The sequence below is a fragment of the Schistocerca piceifrons genome, chromosome 5 (genome assembly GCF_021461385.2).
Source record: "Schistocerca piceifrons isolate TAMUIC-IGC-003096 chromosome 5, iqSchPice1.1, whole genome shotgun sequence".
NCBI lineage: Eukaryota > Metazoa > Arthropoda > Insecta > Orthoptera > Acrididae > Schistocerca > Schistocerca piceifrons.
Genome location: NC_060142.1, coordinates 163429261 through 163449628, shown reverse-complemented (window position 1 = coordinate 163449628; position 20368 = coordinate 163429261). Strand labels below are relative to the sequence as shown.

The window sequence follows — 20368 nt, the reverse complement described above, 5'->3', positions numbered from 1 at the left end:
CAGTACCTCCTGTCCAAGGGTTACGAGACGAGACAAGATTAAGGCAAGCAACCATGGCAAAACAACTCTACGTAAATGGCTCACATCACATTTAAAGAACCTAACATTGATGGTTTTGATGTGCCATGGTGAGGTAAAAAGTGTCAGAGTTGGTAAAGTAGCATACATTAGCCTCAAGAGACACTACAGATTAGGCAGATGTAAAGCGAATAATAACTTAATTGAAAACTTCAATAATAAATGTATTGCTGCATGGAGGGACATTAAATCAGAAGTAGGTACAGGTAAACACTGTGTTAAAGTTACAAATGATGTTAATGTCCCACCAAATGATTTTTAACTTCTTCTCTATCAATGCTGCAAACCCTAATGCCTCACCTTCTCACAAGAAGAGTTTGAAACCTGCACTGAAACATAATTCACGGTCTTCTTATATAAACCAGTTTTTACAAAATTTTGCTGTTTCCATGCCAACTTGTATCTGGATAAAAATGAAATAACGTTATGTGATCAGATAAGTAGCAAAATTAAGTGGCCCTAGGCTTACAGCCTCTCAAATGGACTTAATATCGCTCCCTCTCTGTGCACTTACAATGCTAATTCCATTACACAAAAAGAGTGATAAATCCTGCACTAATAAGTATTGCCCAGTCCCTGTGGTACCTATTTTCTGAAGAATATTTGCATGTATTTGTCAAAAACTAACGTACTAAGGCTCAATGTGGTTTTACATTGCAATCATCAACAGTTAAAGCTGTTCAAAATGTTGTTTCTATGGCCCAATCATCTTCTGAATCCATATCATCTGCTGACGCCACACAAATAGACTTGAGGAATGCATTTGATTATGTAAACCACAAAATAATCTTGGAGGAACTATGGAGTTATGGCATTAGGGACCTTGAACTTCTCCTCATTAAATCCTATATGAGTAACAGAAAACAAATTGTAAGCTACAGTGGTCAAAATTCACAGTTTCTGAATGTTACGAGAGATGTATCACTGTGTGGGCCACTACTGTTTGTAACATTTATAAATGACCTGTGCAGTAATATGCCATGCAGATCCGTGCTTTATGCAGATGATACAACTTTCATCAATTCAGGGAAAGACACCACTAAACTGAAGTTTCAATGTAAATATTTCCTCCAGTTATTCAATATGTGGTTTGAATCCAATGAATTGGCTATTAACAATGAAAAGACAGTAAATATCTTATGTTGATGTTGAGTCCACTTCTACAAACTTTCATGAATTCTCTAGCTACTGAAAAAATTACACTCATCTGTTTCTAAGAACCAGCTATTAACTGCTATTATGCCTTCTCTCATTGTTCTCTAAGCTGTGGCATTCTTCTATGGGTAATTCTCCAGGGGCCAGGAAATTTTTATTTGGCATAAGAAAGACATCAGGAGCATCTCTGGGATTACCAAAAATAGCATATCATATATACCTTATTTCAAAAAACTACAGAAAATGATGATCCTATAACTTTTTTATACTCAGCTTCCTTTTCTACATAAAAGATAACCTTACCAGTTACAGCCTTAGGCAGTCGATACATAATCATAATGCTCATCGAGACTCGAAGATAGACATGCCTACAACTCAACTTAAAAAAAAAAAAACACACTCAGGGCAGTTAAGAATTTTTATGAATAAAGCCATTCAACACATTACCTGTGCAGGCACATGGTGCCTCTCTTAATATCTTTAAAAATAAAACCCAAAAATGACTGAAAGGGAAAGTTTTTTACCTCTTAAATAATTTAAAACGTATTCAAAAGCAGATCTGATTTACTTAGTGATTTATAATACTGTTTGTTTGTATTTTCTTCTTATGCTTTTTTGTCCTCTGCATATATCTTATTCATATAATGAATATGCAAATAACCAAACAATGTTCAGCTGAAATTATAGTAGCAACCACATTGGGAAATTTTTGTATATGCCTTCTATTCTGTTATCATGTGAAACTTAGTAACCTAAGATGTTTAGTTCTATATTTAACTATCAACCACATGTAGAAATCTTTGTGTACCACCTATGCTGTTTTATCATATTTGGTCTGTTATTATATGTACTTTAATTATATGCAGTACTGTAGTATATGCAAGTATGTATCATAACATGTCAATCATACTTTTGAAAATCTCTTGTACATTACTCATGACAACACTGAATACATACAAATGCTTATAGATGGATAAATCTATACAAATAAAAATTATAAATGTTTGTTTGTTCAAAATCGTTTATCTCTGAAATTTCTTCCCTTCAACATTGAAATTTTGACATTAACATTGCATTCTAATACAGGCACGTTTATAGGTACCTGTTTCTTTAATATGTATAGCTTTTTGCGATTCTTTGTAACAATGTTTCTCCTTTGTTAAATTATTTATAATAAATATTTTTGTTAATTAAATTGAAAACAGGTATATAAATGGACATGTACATTCCTACACAACACTGTGTCAAAATTTCGAAGTATTTGGTCACAATTTTCCGACATTTGCCATTAGGAGTATTTACAGTTTCTATGTAAGTACAAATGTAGATGTTTCTTTCTTCAAAATCTCACTTCTCTGAGAGTTCTCCGCAGATTGCTGTGAAATTTTGACACAACATTGCATTCGAATACTTGCATGTTTTTGTTTACCTGTAGGAACTCTATCAGGCACAAATGTGCTCTTTATGTAATAAAACGAGAAAGTCTATAAAAATGTAAATATAGGTTTGTTCAAAATCGTTAATCTCCAAAAATTCTTGACCAGTTGCTTGAAAGTTTTGACACAATGTTGAATTATAATACGTGTATGTTTATAGGTACTTATTCTTTTAATACATGATGTATAATATATGTACATGTAACTTTTTGAGATTTTTTTTCTAACAATATTTCCTTATTATTAAACCTATATAAATGTGTGTATTACATATATTTAAAATGCAGGTAAATAAAAACATGCTCGTATACCAATGGAACGTTTTGTTAGAATTTCAAAGTAGTGTGTTAAGACTTTCAGAGATTTGCGAATAGGAACATATACATGTACTATATAAGTATGTATGTAGAAGTTCGTTTCTTCAAAATTTCAAATCTCCAAATGTTCTTTACAGATTGATTTGAAACTTTGACACAACATTGTATTTGAGTACTCAATGTAGCTACTAGAACGCCATCTGGTATATATGTGATAAAAGTGGATAATTTATAGATATATGAATGTTGGCTTGTTCAAAAGTTCTTGACCAATTGCTCTGAAATTTTGGCACAACATTAAATTCTAATATGGGCATATTTTAAGATATCTAATACTTTAATACATGTATATACACATATTTCAAAAGGAGACCAAACAAACTTGAAAACATCCTGATTGGAGAAAAGAAGAATGGCAGCTGGATCATGTATTTAGGGACAAATTCTTCCACAGAGAAATCAACAATGTTACAGCATTAAGAGGGGTAGATACAAGTTCAGATCTTTACATTGTCAAAATCAAAACTAAGTTCACACCACAAAAATAAACCAAAGTGGAATAAACCAAGGAGGAACTTCGATCCACACCAATTACTTATAAGTGATAAATATAGAGAAGTCACATAAAACTGACAGATAATTTAGAAGTACTGGTTCAAACTCTCAGGAAAAATGCAGAAAATTTAGCCCCATTGAACCCATGTAAAGGATATGTCTGGTGGAATTCAGAATATGACAAAATTCATGAAGAAAGACATCATGCGTGGTTAAACTATCAAACACACAAAACAGAAGAAAATGCAACCAACCTCAAAAATATCGAAAAAATTCACACAAATTATCAGGCAAACCAAGAGACAATTAGAGAAGGATCTAATCGACTCAATAGAAGAAAATCACCAAAAGACCAATTCCAGAGAATTTTACAAAATGTTCGGAAGACAATTACAAAAATTTTCCCCTCCCACGTTAATGCTGAAAAGGGAAGATGGAAAAAATGGCACATAATGACAATGAAAATGCCGAAATCATGGCAAAAGCATTTAGTAAACTTTTGAAGTGTGAAGAACTGCAAGAAATTTTAGCAATTAACACAGACACACCCATGAAGACATCACTTGATCTCATGAATCCTCCAACCATCCATGATATGGAGAGATGAAAAATTATAGGGCATGCAGAGAAGACCAAATTTTTACAGAAGGTGGAAATATGCCAGTGATACAGTTCGAACATCCTCACACATAGCGCTTACAAAAATCTGGATAACAGAAAAGTTTCCCAAACATTGGATCACAGCCGTAATCCACCGACTCCAAAAAAAAATGAGATAAAAGCAACCTAGATAACTACAGAGGTATCTCTCTCTTAGATTGCATATACAAGATTTTCTCCAGAATCCTATAAAAGTGGATCAAAGAGCAACTAGTGGAAGAATTATGTGATTACCAAGGAGGCTTCAGATCTTGGACAAGCTGTGCAGAACAGATCATCACTTTAAAATTAGCCACAGCACATTACAAGAAACAAAATAAACTGTTTGTTTTAACCTTCATGGACTTTTAAAAAAGAATATGACTGTATCCATAGACCTTCAATGTCAAAAATCTTAAGAAATTTAGGGCTCCATACAAAATTAAATTGATGGAATTCACCATAACCAAAACTGTATCAAAAGTCAAGTTCAATGGGGAACTCTCTGAGCCATTCATCTTAAAAACAGGTTTAAGACAAGGAGTTTGCTTGGCATCCCTGCTGTCCAACTGTGCTTTAGGATACATAATGAGGGAATGGTACAAGACTAACCCCAATAACATCCAAATTGGAAGACCAAAAGACAACATAAGTTTAAATTGTCTAGGATTTGCTGGTGACCTTGCTCACTTGTCCAACAGTATTCCAGAACCAAACAACAAGTTATCTCACAACAGGAAACAACACAGAAATTTGGTCTTGGAATATCGTTTGAAAAAAACAGTCATCATGTTAACTAACCCACCACTCATAAAAAAACTGCCATAGGAAACAGAGATATCAAAATTGTAGATAAATTTAAATATCTGAGAGAAATCATAACATATAACCTCAATGAAAAGCCAACATGGCATAACAAAATAAACAAATTGAGTACAGAACAATATGTCAGCAAGAACACCTACAACAAAAAGAGCCTGTCAATAGCAAAAATAACATACACAAGTGAAACCATCTTCAAAACAACTAGAATTGCACAAATTGACAAAATACTCAAAATAGAAGAATCATCAGGATGTGCATCAACAAGTCGTACTAGAAAGATGGACACTGGGAGTAGCTACAAATGAAACAGTTTAAAAAGAAATAGAACCGGTAATGAGTAAAATCAGGAAGAAACACTTTTCATTTTACGGACATCTCATCAGTGCAACATTAAGTGGATTACAGAAATCATGGGTGAGCTACAGATAACATTGGAAGATCTAAGAAACAAAACTGACAAAATCAGGAAACTCACAGACAAACAAACCAGACTGCAAACGAGAATAAGCAAATAGACAATAGGAAGGATGATTTCTGAAGAAGAAAGAAGGATGAGATCCGAGAGAATGAAGAAGTACAGGGTTGACAGGAAACTGAAAAATTCTTTGTATAAAGTTTGCTAGAGTGGTCCAATGAAGGCCATAAGATGTAAATAATAATAATATTATGCATATCTTTAATAAATTACACACATATTTTATATATGTATATATATTGTTACCAAAAATCTCAAAATATACCTTTCCGATTTGCTTCAAATTTTTACATGCAACTATAATAAACGTTTAGACGCACATAGACTATATAATTTTTAATGTTTGAATGTATGTATAGAAAATATAAATAGTGAAACGTTGTTAGCATACAGGAAAGCTAGTTTATGATTAGAATACTACTACAGAATCAGAATTTGCAATAACAATACACAAGGTGCAAGGTCAGAGAGAGGGAGGGGAAGGAGGCGATAGACAGAGGGGTCGGAGGAAATAGACATAGAAAACAGAAACGAGGAGATGCACAGAGAGAGGGGGCTGGAGGCCGAGATAAACAAAGAAAGGGGGTGGGAGAAATGGAGAGAGATGGGGGAGAGAAGGAGACTAGGATGTATATCGAATTATCATACATATTAGAAATGGGTGATTTGTGTTTTTTGCTTTTCCATTAAGCCCATTAAGCACACTCAGCCACAGCAAAATGTGGCCACGTACAGCTATAGTCCGCTTCTCATAGGATGGTGCTTCCGTGCATAGAGTGATAGAGTGGCGTGGAAGGGATGAGGTTTGCGCATGCATGGCGGCAGAGAACGGGCGAATGAAGTCTGTGTTGCCGAACTGTGCTGCGGACAACAATTATGTTCATATGCCTTCGGAACACTGTATTATACATTCAAATCTGTGAGGGAATAATTCATTTAAAAAACCTATTTCGATTATTCCTCTATATGATGCAAATCTTACTTGAGAGGCTTGATGTTGTGTCCACTGTTCCACAGCAATTGTCTGTGTGACATCAGAAGGCGAGAGCAGCTGATACAGCTAATTGAAGATGTCAAGAACAATTTTTCTCAAAACGAGGATTGTCTAACGACAAGATCATCTAAAATAGTTGCAATAATTGCCATTTATTTCGATTTGGACTGTGTTATATGTAAAAATGTGATACATAACAAAATTAATAATATTTGTTTGACAACAACTTCTATTCCATAATATTTTTTAAATGTTTATAATGCAGGTATTTGAGTGTGTTTCACTGCTGTTCAATGTAAATTACTATGTTTAAAAAAGAATTACTGGTAACAAGCGCTAGTGTGAAAGACTATCGTAAAAATAGTCAATATGTTACCATATTTTTCGGTGTCAACAGGCATTATGAGTTTCAACTAACTCGTTCGACATTACAGTGGGAGGATGCATTTATGATCCATTGAACAAGCTAACAATTAACCATCATCTGTGAATAACTCGACGGAATGCTGACCAATAACGTCGAAAACCACTTATATCTCGACAGGTAACCCTCCCTTTCATTTTAAGGCATTTTCCAATTCATGCCATGAAAATGACAGGGATTTATGTGTCAAAATACTGGAGTTTTTGACGAATATATCCAGCCGCATTCTTGCAAGAAATACAACAGGCTGGGAGATGCTTAACTTCTCCTTGGGCAATGTGTCGAACATATAGTCTGAATTTTTCACAGGCTATATATTCCTAATCAATAAAAGACAGGAAGTTCTCATGTTCAGTCTATGCGACTGATGTTTTGATAAAGATGTTTTTAAACCATGAGTTTTTAAAACCAAGGAAGATCATTACTTTACTTTTTGTTTCAAGTTCTACATCAGAATACCATCTGCTATCTGAGCCCATGCATGAACCATCTGATTGTAAATTTAGGATGATACGTTAAAGGCTTTCATCCATCTTCACCTCCCTGTCAGAGTCCTATTTTTGAAAGTTTTCAGCGTGGCATACACAGTGTGCCCATGCTGAACGAGGATGCTGTCTATTGCTTCATGCACAAGCCTTTCAGTATCTATCTTCAATGTTTTGTTTTCCCTGCATAGCTTGTAACCTGTGCTCAAATTAATTCTACCCGATTCTATGGACAGTAATTTGTGCAAGAAAGTTAAATTTGTACATTCTGTCGCATGACTTTTATAAATTAGTAAGCTGAGGAGTTCAGCATGAGACTGGCTTACATTGACCAGAATATTTTTATTTTTCAACCAGAGCACACTATTTCCTTTCCCAGTGCTCGTACTTGGTCATTTCTCTGTAACAGCTGAACGATAACTGGCGTGGAAATTACAATGATCGACTACAAAGCTTGGTATGACAAGAATTGTTCAGTGAATTATTTCTTGAAAGGGACAGCGTTCATTTTCGAATGCTAGTCACTACTTTTTTTCTTACACATAAATACAAGTTTACTCTCAGGAACCAAATCAGTAGAATAGCCAGTATCCAGGATAAGTATCCGAAAGCTTTTTCCTATGGGAACTTTAAAGCCGCCAGTACCATTACTCATTTTCCAGTAGGTATTCATGGAATGATTCGGATTCACACATGTTTCATCAAGGTAACATACTGTAGAACTACCTCGTCCCTTGTATTGTGCATCTTTATAATGGACGTGCTTCATCTGCTTCTGTGTCACAACTTTCAATTAAAAACTCTCTTCTTAACATTTTTAAAATGAACGTATTTTAAAATTTTTTGCATTGACAAAGCGCCACCTTTGAAGCCAATTTGCACGGGCATAATTGTAACATCTTTTTCTTATGTTTGGCATCCCCAACTTATATAGATGTCAAACATGGAGCACTTTAAAACATGATTGCCAAAACCATCTATTTGTGTTACAGGTTTCTTGCGATTTTGATGATTTTCATGCGACACGAAAACAAATTTTCCTGAGACTTATACAGCTCTGACACTTTTGCTTGCTTGTCTCTGTACAGTTCTCTTGCCGACATGTGCTTCTGCAGTTCGTTCTTGAGTCTTCAAAATGTCAAAAATACAAGTATCACGTTCAGATTCAAAATTGAAGAAGTTATGAATGCGTGACATAAACCTGCTCGACTGCTTGTGAAGCATCCACATCTACATGATTGCTCTGCAATTAGGGCAACAGAGACTGCAGTTATGTGCGCGAGTTGTGTTTGCTTGACTGTGTGTGTATGTACATATGTGTGTCTAGTGTTGACTAAGGTCTTAATGGACGAATGCTTTAATTATGAGAGTCTTTTTGTTGTGCCTATCTACGACTCAGCATTATGGTGAGTAGCAACTTCCCTTCTCATAATTGTTACATTCCATCCTGGATTTTCCATTCTTTAAGTATTTAGTTGAATTTACAGCCTATGGTATCATGTGTTTTATCCTCTAAACAGAATTTAGCGGATTCCTTTTAGTACTCATGTGGATGGCTTCAATCTTTTAATTATTTAGAGGCAATAGCGATTTTTCTCACCATACAGATATCTTATCTAAGTCGTTTTCTGATTTGTTTTAATCTCTGATGAGTTTATAAGATGGTAAATCACAGCGTAATCTGCAAACAGTCTAAGAGAGTTGCTCAAACTGTCTCCTAAATCGTTTATTAAATCAGGAACTGAGGAGCGCTTATAACACTTCCTTGGAAACGCCAGATACCACTTCTGTTTTATTCGATGATTTTCCGCCTATTACTACATACTGTGATCTTTCCGACAGGAAATTACGAAGCGAGTCGCACGAATAAGACGATACTCCATAGGCATGCAATTTAATTAAAGTTGCTTGTGTGGAACTTCACGTTTATTGCCATTACCTGACACATTCACTTGGTAATCACACTGAAATATTTACAGATACACATTATACTGCTAGAAGGAAATAACATCGACATCTGAGTGAATAATTCGATCGGTCTGTGAATGAAACTGCATTGTCACAAAATACGGCATCAGCTCAGCATGTGGGAGAGAGATTCCAGCAGTCCAGTTTGTAACTCGCAGCTAGCCGCTTGGAAAGAGAATGAACCTTACTGGTGGGGGAAGCGCAGAACGGCTGAAAATAGGGTCGCCTTCCAACATGACGCGAGCTATAGTAAATGTATAAATGAAACTCACTTTCACATTGTGGTACTGGACTAATGAAATTATTGTGATGTATTGTGATGGCTGGTGTGAATACACTCTGAGGTGAGGGTGCCATGAACTGACAACCAGAGTGAACTGGCCTTTTATCCCAGAATAGGAGGAAATTAAAAATCTGCAGTTAATGAGGACTACCGTTTGCTGCTGGTAGTGTATGTCATAAATATCTACCATTTCTGGTCACAAATGGACACAAATGTCCAATAATTGAATTCACAAAAGAACTTCCTGAATGCTAGATACACAATGTTTTCAGCTTGATTTATACTCCTGTTATTGGAGACTTGAAAGTCTGACTATCAACTGTAGGTGGACCTAATGACGCAATTGACGACTAAAGTAGGCCTAATACTTTTATTAACTTGCATGATGCTTGAAAAGTCAAAATTTGGTGAAGGGGAACGAATGAATCTTCGTGTCTGTCAGCTTTCGACTAAGTGAATCATTAAATTCTTCTAGATAAGCTTAAGTATTGTGGGACAGTCTAAAATGGTTTAATTAATATTTAGCTGGAGAACTCAGAGGCTGAAATTAACAGTACAGGTAGTATACATATGGTTTTTTATTTGTTTCCCCTCTATTTAGTGATGCTTTATTGCTGTAACCTAGTTGGTAACATCGATAATTCCCCATGTTGTTTCTGTTGATACCAGCAGTTTGAATGCAAAAAACTACATTTCTGAAAATGAAGTCCTAACAAAATGTCAGTTAGGATTTCAGAAAGGCTTTTCAACAGAGAATGCTATATATGCTTTCACTGAATAACAGAACATCACCCATTAGGATATTATGTGATCTCTCAAAAGCTTTCGAGTAAGTGAATCATGAAATTCTTCTAGATGAGCTTAAGTATTGTGGGGCACTCCAAAAATGGCTTAATTAATATTTAGCTGGAAGAACTCAGAGGTTGAAATTAACAGTACAGGTAGTCTGAAAAAAAAAAAAAAAGAATTATCATCGGTGTCCCACAGGGTTTAGTCTTGGGTCCCTTATTGTTCTCGATACATACTAATGGACTGCCACTCTGCGTTCAGGAAGATGCAAAGCAAGTTCTATTTGATGATAGTACAAGTGTAGTAATCACACCCAACAAGCAAGACTTAGTGGAGGAAATTGTAAATAATATCTTTCATAAAATTATTAAGTGGTTTTCTCCAAACAGATTTTCACGAAATTTAGGGAAAAAGCAGTATATACAATTCTGTACATTGAATCGTATAACAAGAACGATAAATATAGACTTTGAACAGAAGTCTGTTGCTAAGGCAGAAGATTCAGAATTTCTCGGTATGTGAACTGATGAGTAATTGAACTGGAACAAACACATTGATGATCTGGTGAAATGGGTAGGTTCAGCTACCTATGCTATTAGGGTTATTGCAAATTTTGATGATGAGCATATCAGTAAATTAGCTTACAATGCCTATTTTCAGTCAGTGCTTTCTTATTGCATCATACTTTGGGGTAAAGCACCACTAAGAGAAAAAGTATTCATTGTACAAAAGCATGTAATCAGAATAATAGCAGGAGCCCACCCAAGATCAACTAACAGATATTAATTCAAGGAACTTGGGATATCCACAGTACCTTAGAAATACATTTATTCACTTATAAAATTTGTTATTAATAACCCATTTCAATTCAAAAACAATAGTGAAATGCATAGCTGCTACACTAGAAGAAAGGCTAATCTTCACTATTGTGGGTTAAATCCGATTTTGACGCAGAAAGGTCTGAACTATGCTGCCTCAAAAACCTTTAGTCATTTGCCAAATAACATTAAAAGTCTGACAGGTAGCCACCCAACATTTAAAAACAAATTAAAAGAATTTCTGAATCACAACTACTTCTAATCAATAAATGATTTTTTATATATGATGTACTAACAGTACAAAAATGAAAATAAAATAAATAATGTACAGTGAAAAAGTAGGTTAAGTTGACATGTTCCACATCATTGCGAAATGTCGTATCATGATCTATGGAACAAGTATTAATTAATTAATTTATTCATTTATACGTCTAGTTCCATAGGACGAAATAGACGACCAAATCTCCAAGGTCATGAAAACATGTCACTACATGAAATTACCACATAAAAGTAATAACAGATATAATAAAATGTTTATGAACAAAAAAAATACAATCCATAATTTTAGGTAAATGCAGTCAACAATATAACATAAAAATCAACTTAATTTTTCAAGGAACTCCTCCACAAAATAGGAGTAGTGCTCGAAGATTTTATTTGAAAGCACATGAATTACTGCTAAGATTTCTAAGCTTATTGAAAATGGATGCAGCAATATGCTGCACACATTTCTGCACAAGAGTTAAGGAAGTGCGATCCATATGCAGATTGATTTCTGCCTAGTATTAACAGCGTGAAAGCTGCTAATTCTTGGGAATAAGCTGATATTGTTAACAAAAAATGATAGTGAAGAATACATATACTGAGAGGCCAGTGTCAGAATACCCATATGAGTGAACAGGGGTCAACAAGAAGTTAGCGAGCTTACACTACTTGTTGCCCGAACTGCCCATTTCTGAGCCAAATATATCCTTTGAGCTACCCCAAAATATAATATCATACAACATAAGCGAATAAAAATATGCAAAGTAGACTAATTTTTTTGGAGAACGATCACTTACTTCATATACCATTCAAATAGTGAAACTGGCAGCATTAAGTCTTTGAATAAGATCCTGAATATGGGCTTTCCATGACAGTTTCCTATCTAACTGAACAAATAGAAATTTGAAATGTTCTGTTTCACTAACCATATGCCCATTCTGTGAAATTAAAATGTCGGATTTTGTTGAAATATGTGTTAGAAACTGTAAAAACTTAGTCTTATTGTGATTTAGCGATAATTTATTTTCTACAAGCCATGAGCATATGTCATGAACTGCATCATTTGAAACACAGCCCATGTTGTATACAACATCCTTTACTACTAAGCTAGTGTAATCAGTAAACAGAAATGTTTTAGAATTCCCCTGAATACTCGAGGGCATATCATTTAAATAGATAAGGAAGAGAAGTGGCCCCAGCACTGATCCCTGGGGCACCCAAAATTTGCCTGAACCTCACATCACAGCCATTCTTAACATTGTGAATAATTACTTTTCGCTATCTGTTGTTAAAGTAATAGAAGACCAAATTGTGAGCTAGTCCCCATATTCCATAATGGTCCAACTTCTGGAGCATTATTTTATGATCAACACAATCAAACGCCTTAGTTAAATCAAACAATATGCCTAGCGTTCGAAACCTTTTGTTTAAGCCTTACAGAGAAAAGAGAATATTGTATTTTAAGTTGTTAAACGACTTCTAAAGCTGAACTGTACATTTGATAGCAAATTATGTGGGATAAAATGATCAATTATCGTTACATACTCAGCCTTTTCAGTAACTTTAGCAAACACTGATGGCATAGATATAGGTCTAAAATTGTCTACATTATTCCTTTCTCCTTTTTATAAAGCAGCTTTACTACTGAGTACTTTAATCATTCAGGAAACTGATCATTCCTAAAGGAAAAATTGCAAATATGCCTAAGTACAGGGCTAATATGTGCATCATAGTACTTAAATATTCTGCTAGCCATGAGAGTCTTCAGTCTTCAGTGACTTAATTATTGACTCAAACTCCCCCTTTTCAGTATCAGGGACCAGTATTTCAGTCATCAGTCTTGAAAAAGACATTTTCCAGTAGTGTTATATGATTCCCTGTAAAAGCAAAGTTTTTATTTAATTCACGAACGATGCTCAGAAAATATTGTTAATAGTGTACATATATCTGTCTTATAAGTGACAGAAATATTTTTAGTATGAACTGACTTTATATCATCCACTTTGTGCTGCTGACCATCACTTCCTTCACAACTGACCCCATGGTTCTAATTTTATCCTGTGAATTGAGTAGTGTATTTGCGAACCACATATCTTTGTCTTCTTAATAACATTTTAAGCACCTTACAATATTGATTGTAATGGGCTACTTTAGCCTGGTTGTGACTACTTCTAACATTTTTATATTATTCCCACTTTGTTCTACATAATATCCTTATCAAACTAATCAGTCATGCAGGCCGTCTTTTACTGCCAGTAGCTTGTTTAGAACTTTTTAATGGAAAGCAACTTTCAAAGAGCGTGAGAAATGTCCTGAGGAAAGCACTGTGTTTGTCACCGAAGTTATCAGCACTGCAAACATCCTGCCACTCTTGTTCCTTAACGAGGTTTAAAAAAACTCTCTATTGCCGTTGGATTAGCTTTTCTATATAGTTTTTAATTACGTATAACATTCGATTGAGAACAAAAACCTCTTAGTGTTAAAATTTGTGAATCATGGTCCGAATGGACATTCACCCTTTTACTAACAGAATGCCTCTCTGTTAATGAAGAATGAATAAAAATATTGTCTATGGCTGTGCTACTGTCCCCTTCCTACGTGGTTGGAAAAAACTCTGTCTGCATCACGCCATATGAGTTTAGGATATCTACCAACACCATTGCACAGTCGTATGCAAAACTAATACTGAAGTCACTTCATATACCTAATTTTTTGTACTCCCTATACAGTGAACCAAGAACCCTCTCTAACTTGAGCAGAAATGCTCTGAAGTCAGAGTAAGGAGGACCTATAAACAACAACAATTAGAAGTTTAGTTTCACTAAATTTAACTGCCCCTGCACAACATCACATATCCTTTCAGTGCAGTGCCATGAGACGTCTATGGACACAAACGGAAACTGTTTTTTTTTTTTTTTTGTGCATGGCCACTATCCCAATCTGCAAGGAACTTCTTGAATAACAGCCAGCTAATCTGTATCTTGTAAAGGAAGTCTCTGAATTCTCTTATTATTTAAGTGGTGCCTCGATATACCAATAATGTCAGAGTCAACATCTATAAACAGTTTACTAACTTTGTCTCTAATAACTCTTATATTTTGATGAACGATGCAAATTCCTTCTCTGCTTGGATACCCGACCATCTCTGAAGTTGATTCCTTAGTTAGAGGGACTTCCTTTAAGAAGGTATACCTATCAGCTGACTTCATTCTAAAAAGAGTGCAGCTCCAACACCAACTACTGCAGGAATTTTCCCATGAGTGATACCACCACCGCACTCTACACTGTCACCTTTAAGCTTTGCTAGCCTCCCCTTCGCATACTTATGGAGGTGTAGGCCATGCCTAGTGAAACCTGATATACTGATAGACACAACTAGCATCATTGCGATGTGATCCATGCCCTCTGCCATTAACGCCTTCTCCAATCCCATTTTAAAAGTCTAATAGCCACATTAAGATGAGGCCCATCATGAAGCCGAAACAGTTACACAAAATGCACATTAGTGCCTCCGGTTTAAATAGCTGTCTTTACTAGGACACCACCTACGTCATATTCCCCGTCCATATCAAGACTATACGCTGCGCCACCCACAATCATTACCTTATACTGTTTCGAAAAATTCCTACATAATTTCCCAATGCTCTTAGTCAACTGAGCCAACCCTGCACTAGGCTTCACAATGCTTGCAACCTGGTAATGCAATGCATTGTAACATGGAATCCGGGTGTCATCGCGGCACTGCATTTTGAGCTTTCACACCTCTTTTGATAGCATCCAAGTTCACGTGGAACCATGCGTGGAACGCCGTCTGATGCATGTTATCTCTGACAGTAGTTTTTGTTGTGTGTACTGTCTAGTTTGTTTATGTTTGAGTTTGATGGTGGCGGGGTTGTGATGTTTACAACGTTTGACAAAGTGCGATTTTTAATAGTCTTTTGATGATGTGTACTTGGAGGTGTACATAGAAATCTAGACGGCCTCTGCATCGTAATCGTGCCACTAACAAATGTTTATTGTGGAAATGCATTTGGTTGTGGCCCTGTTAGAACCCGTAAAGTTCTTGCTATCATAGTTGTGTGATTTCAGTGTACAATTATATATTCGTGGATTTGCTTGTCGAATTCAAACCTTGGAATATTTTTAGTGGTTTCATATGCAGGAACTGGCGTTATTATGTCACCAAAATTAGCAGCTTAAAGTGCAGTGATCCTTTTAGAGACGTACTGTTGGATGAGTTAAGCAACTTCAGTAAGTATCACATCAAAATTACAAACATGCATTTGAAATGAGAAATCATACAATAAGGTACGATGTTTTATTTGTTATGTGTAGCACATTCCATGAATCTGGTGGTACGACTATTTTGCCTATCTTTTGTACTTGAAATGAGATATTTGTAAATTTCTGTAACACTATGAACTGCATGGAATAGAGATGAAAAAAATTTAAGTGCATGAGAATGATAAGTAATGAAAGGGAGACGGTAGCATAACAATGTTGATTTAGAAATTTACATCTCCTGTATTGAAGTCCATCTGATCACTCTCAGCATGTCAAATGAACCAGTGGTAGACTACTATTTTTTAGAGAAATTATGTATCTAATTATGTGCAGGAATTGTACTTGAAAATAATTTGTTTAAAGTACATTAACCTGCTAGTTAATGACACTTGCATTTCACATATGATTTGCTGTTGTCTCTGTAGTCCTGTATGTGGTTACTTAAATAAAGCTTGTAACAGCTAATGCACTTTCTTAAGATAAAGATTTATTCAGGTTAAGGTAAATCTTTTCTGATGAGCTGATTGTGTAAGGCCTACATATAATTAAGGATACAGTGTAGTACTTTCTCAGCTCAAAATTAGGCCTATGTAAAAATTAGCACTTATTTCTTTCAAGCACTGTTTATAATGTATATGTTTTACATATTTGTTGTTGAGATCAGGTAATGCAGCACATTTTCTGAAAAAATTAGAAGTATTTTGAATATTTTTGAACCTGTTTAGGGTTATTAAAAAATACAAAGAAATTGATGCAATTTTTTTCCAAAATGCTGCGTCAAATTGTGGTAGGGCCTACCATTTAATTCAATGTTATACGTTTGAAGGAGACGAAATTTTTATGATATGCATGACATGATGGCTGAGTTTCTAGCCCTATTTAATTCCACCTATTATTTATATTACTAAGATAAAAAATATCACATCTCACATTTTAATTTTTATAATTTTTTCCTAATAAAAATGTTATTTTTTTATATCTTAGTTCATTCTGCAATAAAGCTTAGGTCTACTACATAAGTATGGACTATTGGAAGTTACAGAAAAAAATTGGAGCAATGCTTTATAAGCTTTAGGAAATGTTTGTACCTGAATTCTGCAAAATACAAGTTGTGAGAAATTGCAAATTAAGATATGAGTCCGATCAAACTCTGCCTCAGAACATTCCTGAAGCATAGTCTTCATCCTGCAGCATTTCTTCATATTCAAGCTTCCTCTTGGCATTCCTTTTAGCACTTCTTGCTTCTTTTGGTAACTTAAAGAGTGAATCTTTCAGCTTCATGCACCCATTGTCTGTCACACTCAAGCAATTAATGTCCAATATGAGAGCCACATTTTATGCTTAAATTTCTCAGGACTTCCAACCTTCCTATAACTCCATCATTTAAACATATCACTTCATCTAGTACACCAACTTTTAATGTATTTAGCCCTACCCTTTTTGTGTAATTTTTCCCATATGCAATTGTTGAAACTTTCATTTGTATTCTGAGTGCCCCCATGAAGACATTTACTAAGCAAAACAGGGTCACTCAGGTCTCCAAAAATTGGTTTTATTTCGTTCATAACAGGCTCAGGAAGAGAATGGTTATGATGGTATATTTGAACACTTTCTTTCACTTTTTGGTAACCACACCAAGAATCTGCTCCTTTAGGGAAACATCCGTAAACAGGATGGTCATCTGTGGACAACTTATGAAAGTAGGTGGCCCATACAAATTTTCTCATTGCTGTAACATCATTCAGAGATGCAGTTCGTCTAATGGCCAGTCCATAATAACTCTGAAGAAGGTCTGTTTTAGTTTCTGTCAATCTGCCTCTGCCAGACAGAGATTTTCCATCAGATAGCAATTTTCCTTTCATTTCTCTTCGTAGCTTCCTCAGTCTAGCACCCATCCTCTTTTGCACATGCCCACAACACTTCAGTTTTGTTACCAAGATATCACCATAAACATTGAACTCATTAATTTTATTGAAAGCTTTAGAGTCCTTATCACCTAGGTACGTCATATATCTAACGTTATAAATGGGCTAATGTTATAAATGGGCACCGACCTCTGAAATATTTTTAGAGCTCCATCACACTCAATACCCCCACTGTAACCATCATAATCCTTAGAACACTGATGTTCAATATGTCCTTCAGTGTTACCATGGCAGGTGTGGCAGTACTTAGATAAACACTCAACGTCAACAACTTTTCCATTCTCCAGAGAAGCAGCACTTACAATACCATTCAAGGAATGATGTCCTTGGGGTTGCCATGTCCCATCAAGTGCAACAGCAGTGTCCCTGGTTGCACTAACATTTACAGTTTCTTCTGCAGCACGTTTCATAGATGCTATAGACACAACCGTCAAGACACCTAAGAATCACCAGGAGGCGTGCCATGTGGGTTACTTTCAACAGTGTGGCTTGCTTTCTTTGTGAAATGGTTACCACGGAATTTCCTTTTATTGAATTTCTTGATATGTGGCATAGTTCATGTTTATTGCACACTATAGGATATGTACTTCCACAAATATATGTTGTTCAGTAACACATGAACAAACTGCACTAGTGAAAAAAGTAAATACTATCAAAGATAAATATTTACAGACACTAGAAACCTGCACTGTTACCAACATATACATGTACCATATGTATAATCACTGGAAACAGAAAGTTCACAGTTCTTTTCGAAATAATGCTGGTTTCTGTAACAGAAATAAAAGGGGTGTGGTGACATACATGACCGTAACTTTGGTACATGTAGGTCATTTTTCATCTGAAACCCTATAATGTATATATCAATGTAATCAGGAAAGACTATAGAATTTAATCAAGTCACATTAAATTTCGATTTTTCCACCATTTATAAGTACCCTGTATCCTTAAAATTGAGAAATACAACTGCTGTTAACTGTATTCTGTCTTGAATAACTTATTGTCTAGTAAACAAATATCAGTATCCTGACATGTTTTCCCAGCCATGAGATGTCTTAAGGATACAGGAATCTGGCATGGGTGACTGTGGTGCACTATTTGTAACCTAACAAGTTATATTACTCATCTCTCTTGATTCCAGCATACACCAACTTTAACCTTTTTTAATGACACTCATCCTTTTTTTTTTTTTTTTTTTTTTTTTTTTAATTCTGACTGCCTGCCTGTTATATACCATGATTATTTTGTGATCTTTCATTTCCCTAGTCCCAGTCCATAAACTCAGTATAATGCTCAGTGATGTGATGGGCATGTCAGGACATCATACAGAATGAATGGTGTCAAATGTCTTCTCTGAAATCTACCCAGAACAGATCCACATTGAAACTGGTATCATTGATCATGACGCAGTTGTAACAACAGTGCAAGTACGAATGGCTCTAAAACAATTCAGAATGTTTATATCTTCAAAAAGCTAGATAAAGAGACCATAGTGTCATTTTTCCAGGAGGAACTTAAAAAATTCAGCCATGGACAGATGCATGTTGACGAACTGTAGCTTCACTTCATTAGAATAGTTGATCAATCATTAGATGCATATGTACTTAGTAGAACAGTTCATGATGGGAGGTATCCTTCATGGTAGACATCTCTGTAAAGAAGCTTCTAGATTAGATTAGACTAGTTTTTCGTTCCATAGATCCAAGCTGAGGAGATCCTCGTGGATGTGGAACATGTCCCCCCCCCCCCCCCCCTTTTTTTTTTTTTTTTTTTTTTTTTTTTTTTTTTTTTTTTTTTTTAAAAAAAAAGAGCTGAAATAACAATACTAATAGTATGAATATATACAATACATCGTTTGTTACTATTAAAAAATTCGTCAATGGAGTAGAAAGAGTTGGCTGCTAGCAAGTCTTTCAGGCTCCTTTTGAAACTGATCTTTATTTGTAACTAAATTTTTTATGTTTGCTGGCAAATTATTGAAGATGAGTGTTCCTGAGTAGTGGACCGCTTTTTGAACTAAAGTAAATGCTTTTAAGTCCTTGTGCAGATTATTTTTGTTCCTGGTATTGTATGTATGAACTGAGCTGTTTGTTGGAAAAAGAGATATATTATTTAGGACAAATTTCATTAAGGAGTAAATATACTGAGAGGCAGTAGTTAGTATACCCAGTTCTTTGAAGAGGTTTCTACAATACGTCTGTGAATTTACTCCACAAATAATAAATATTACACGCTTTTGGACTCTGAAAACTTTTGTTTGACTTGAAGAGTTACCCCAAAATATTATACCATATGGCATTATGGAATGAAAGTAGGCAAAGTATGCAAGCTTTATCATTTTTATGTTGCCTATGTCAGCTAACACTCGAATTGCAAATACAGATTTGTTAAGGCGTTTCTGCAGTTCTGTGGTGTGCTCCTCCCAACTGAAGTTATTATCAAGTTGTAATCCCAGGAATTTAAGACTGTCAACCTCTTCTATCTGCTCTTCTTCATTCTTTATGCATATGCTGTGTGGAAACCTCTTACAGGTTCTGAATTGCATGTAGTGAGTCTTTTCAAAGTTTAATGTCAGTGAGTTGGCTTTAAACCATTTATTAATATCCATGAAAATATCATTAGCAGATCTTTCTAGAACTACACTCGACATACTA

The 20368-nt window shown here is 35.2% G+C and overlaps 2 protein-coding genes across 2 annotated transcripts in view; both read left to right on the top strand.

Annotated features, from left to right (window-relative positions):
* Window positions 1-593: 593 nt before the first annotated feature.
* On the top strand, window positions 594-1224 carry LOC124798837. Its single transcript, XM_047262368.1, has 2 exons — window positions 594-659; window positions 715-1224. The coding sequence occupies exons 1-2, from the start codon at window positions 594-596 to the stop codon at window positions 1222-1224; spliced, it is 576 nt and encodes a 191-aa protein (XP_047118324.1).
* Window positions 1225-15356: 14132 nt separating this feature from the next.
* The window catches only part of LOC124798123 (pre-mRNA-splicing factor syf1 homolog), a 150759-nt gene continuing 145747 nt past the window's right edge, over window positions 15357-20368 (top strand). Inside the window, exon 1 of the mRNA XM_047261380.1 lies at window positions 15357-15756. The gene's annotated coding sequence lies outside the window, so the exon portion shown is untranslated. The remainder of the gene's footprint in view (window positions 15757-20368) is intronic.

Coding starts and splice junctions, on each gene's coding strand:
- LOC124798837 (XM_047262368.1), top strand. CDS start 594: ATGCTAATTCCATTACACAAAAAGAGTGATAAATCCTGCACTAATAAG. Junction 660..714: donor AGTATTGCCCAGTCCCTGTG/GTACCTATTTTC, acceptor TAACGTACTAAG/GCTCAATGTGGTTTTACATT.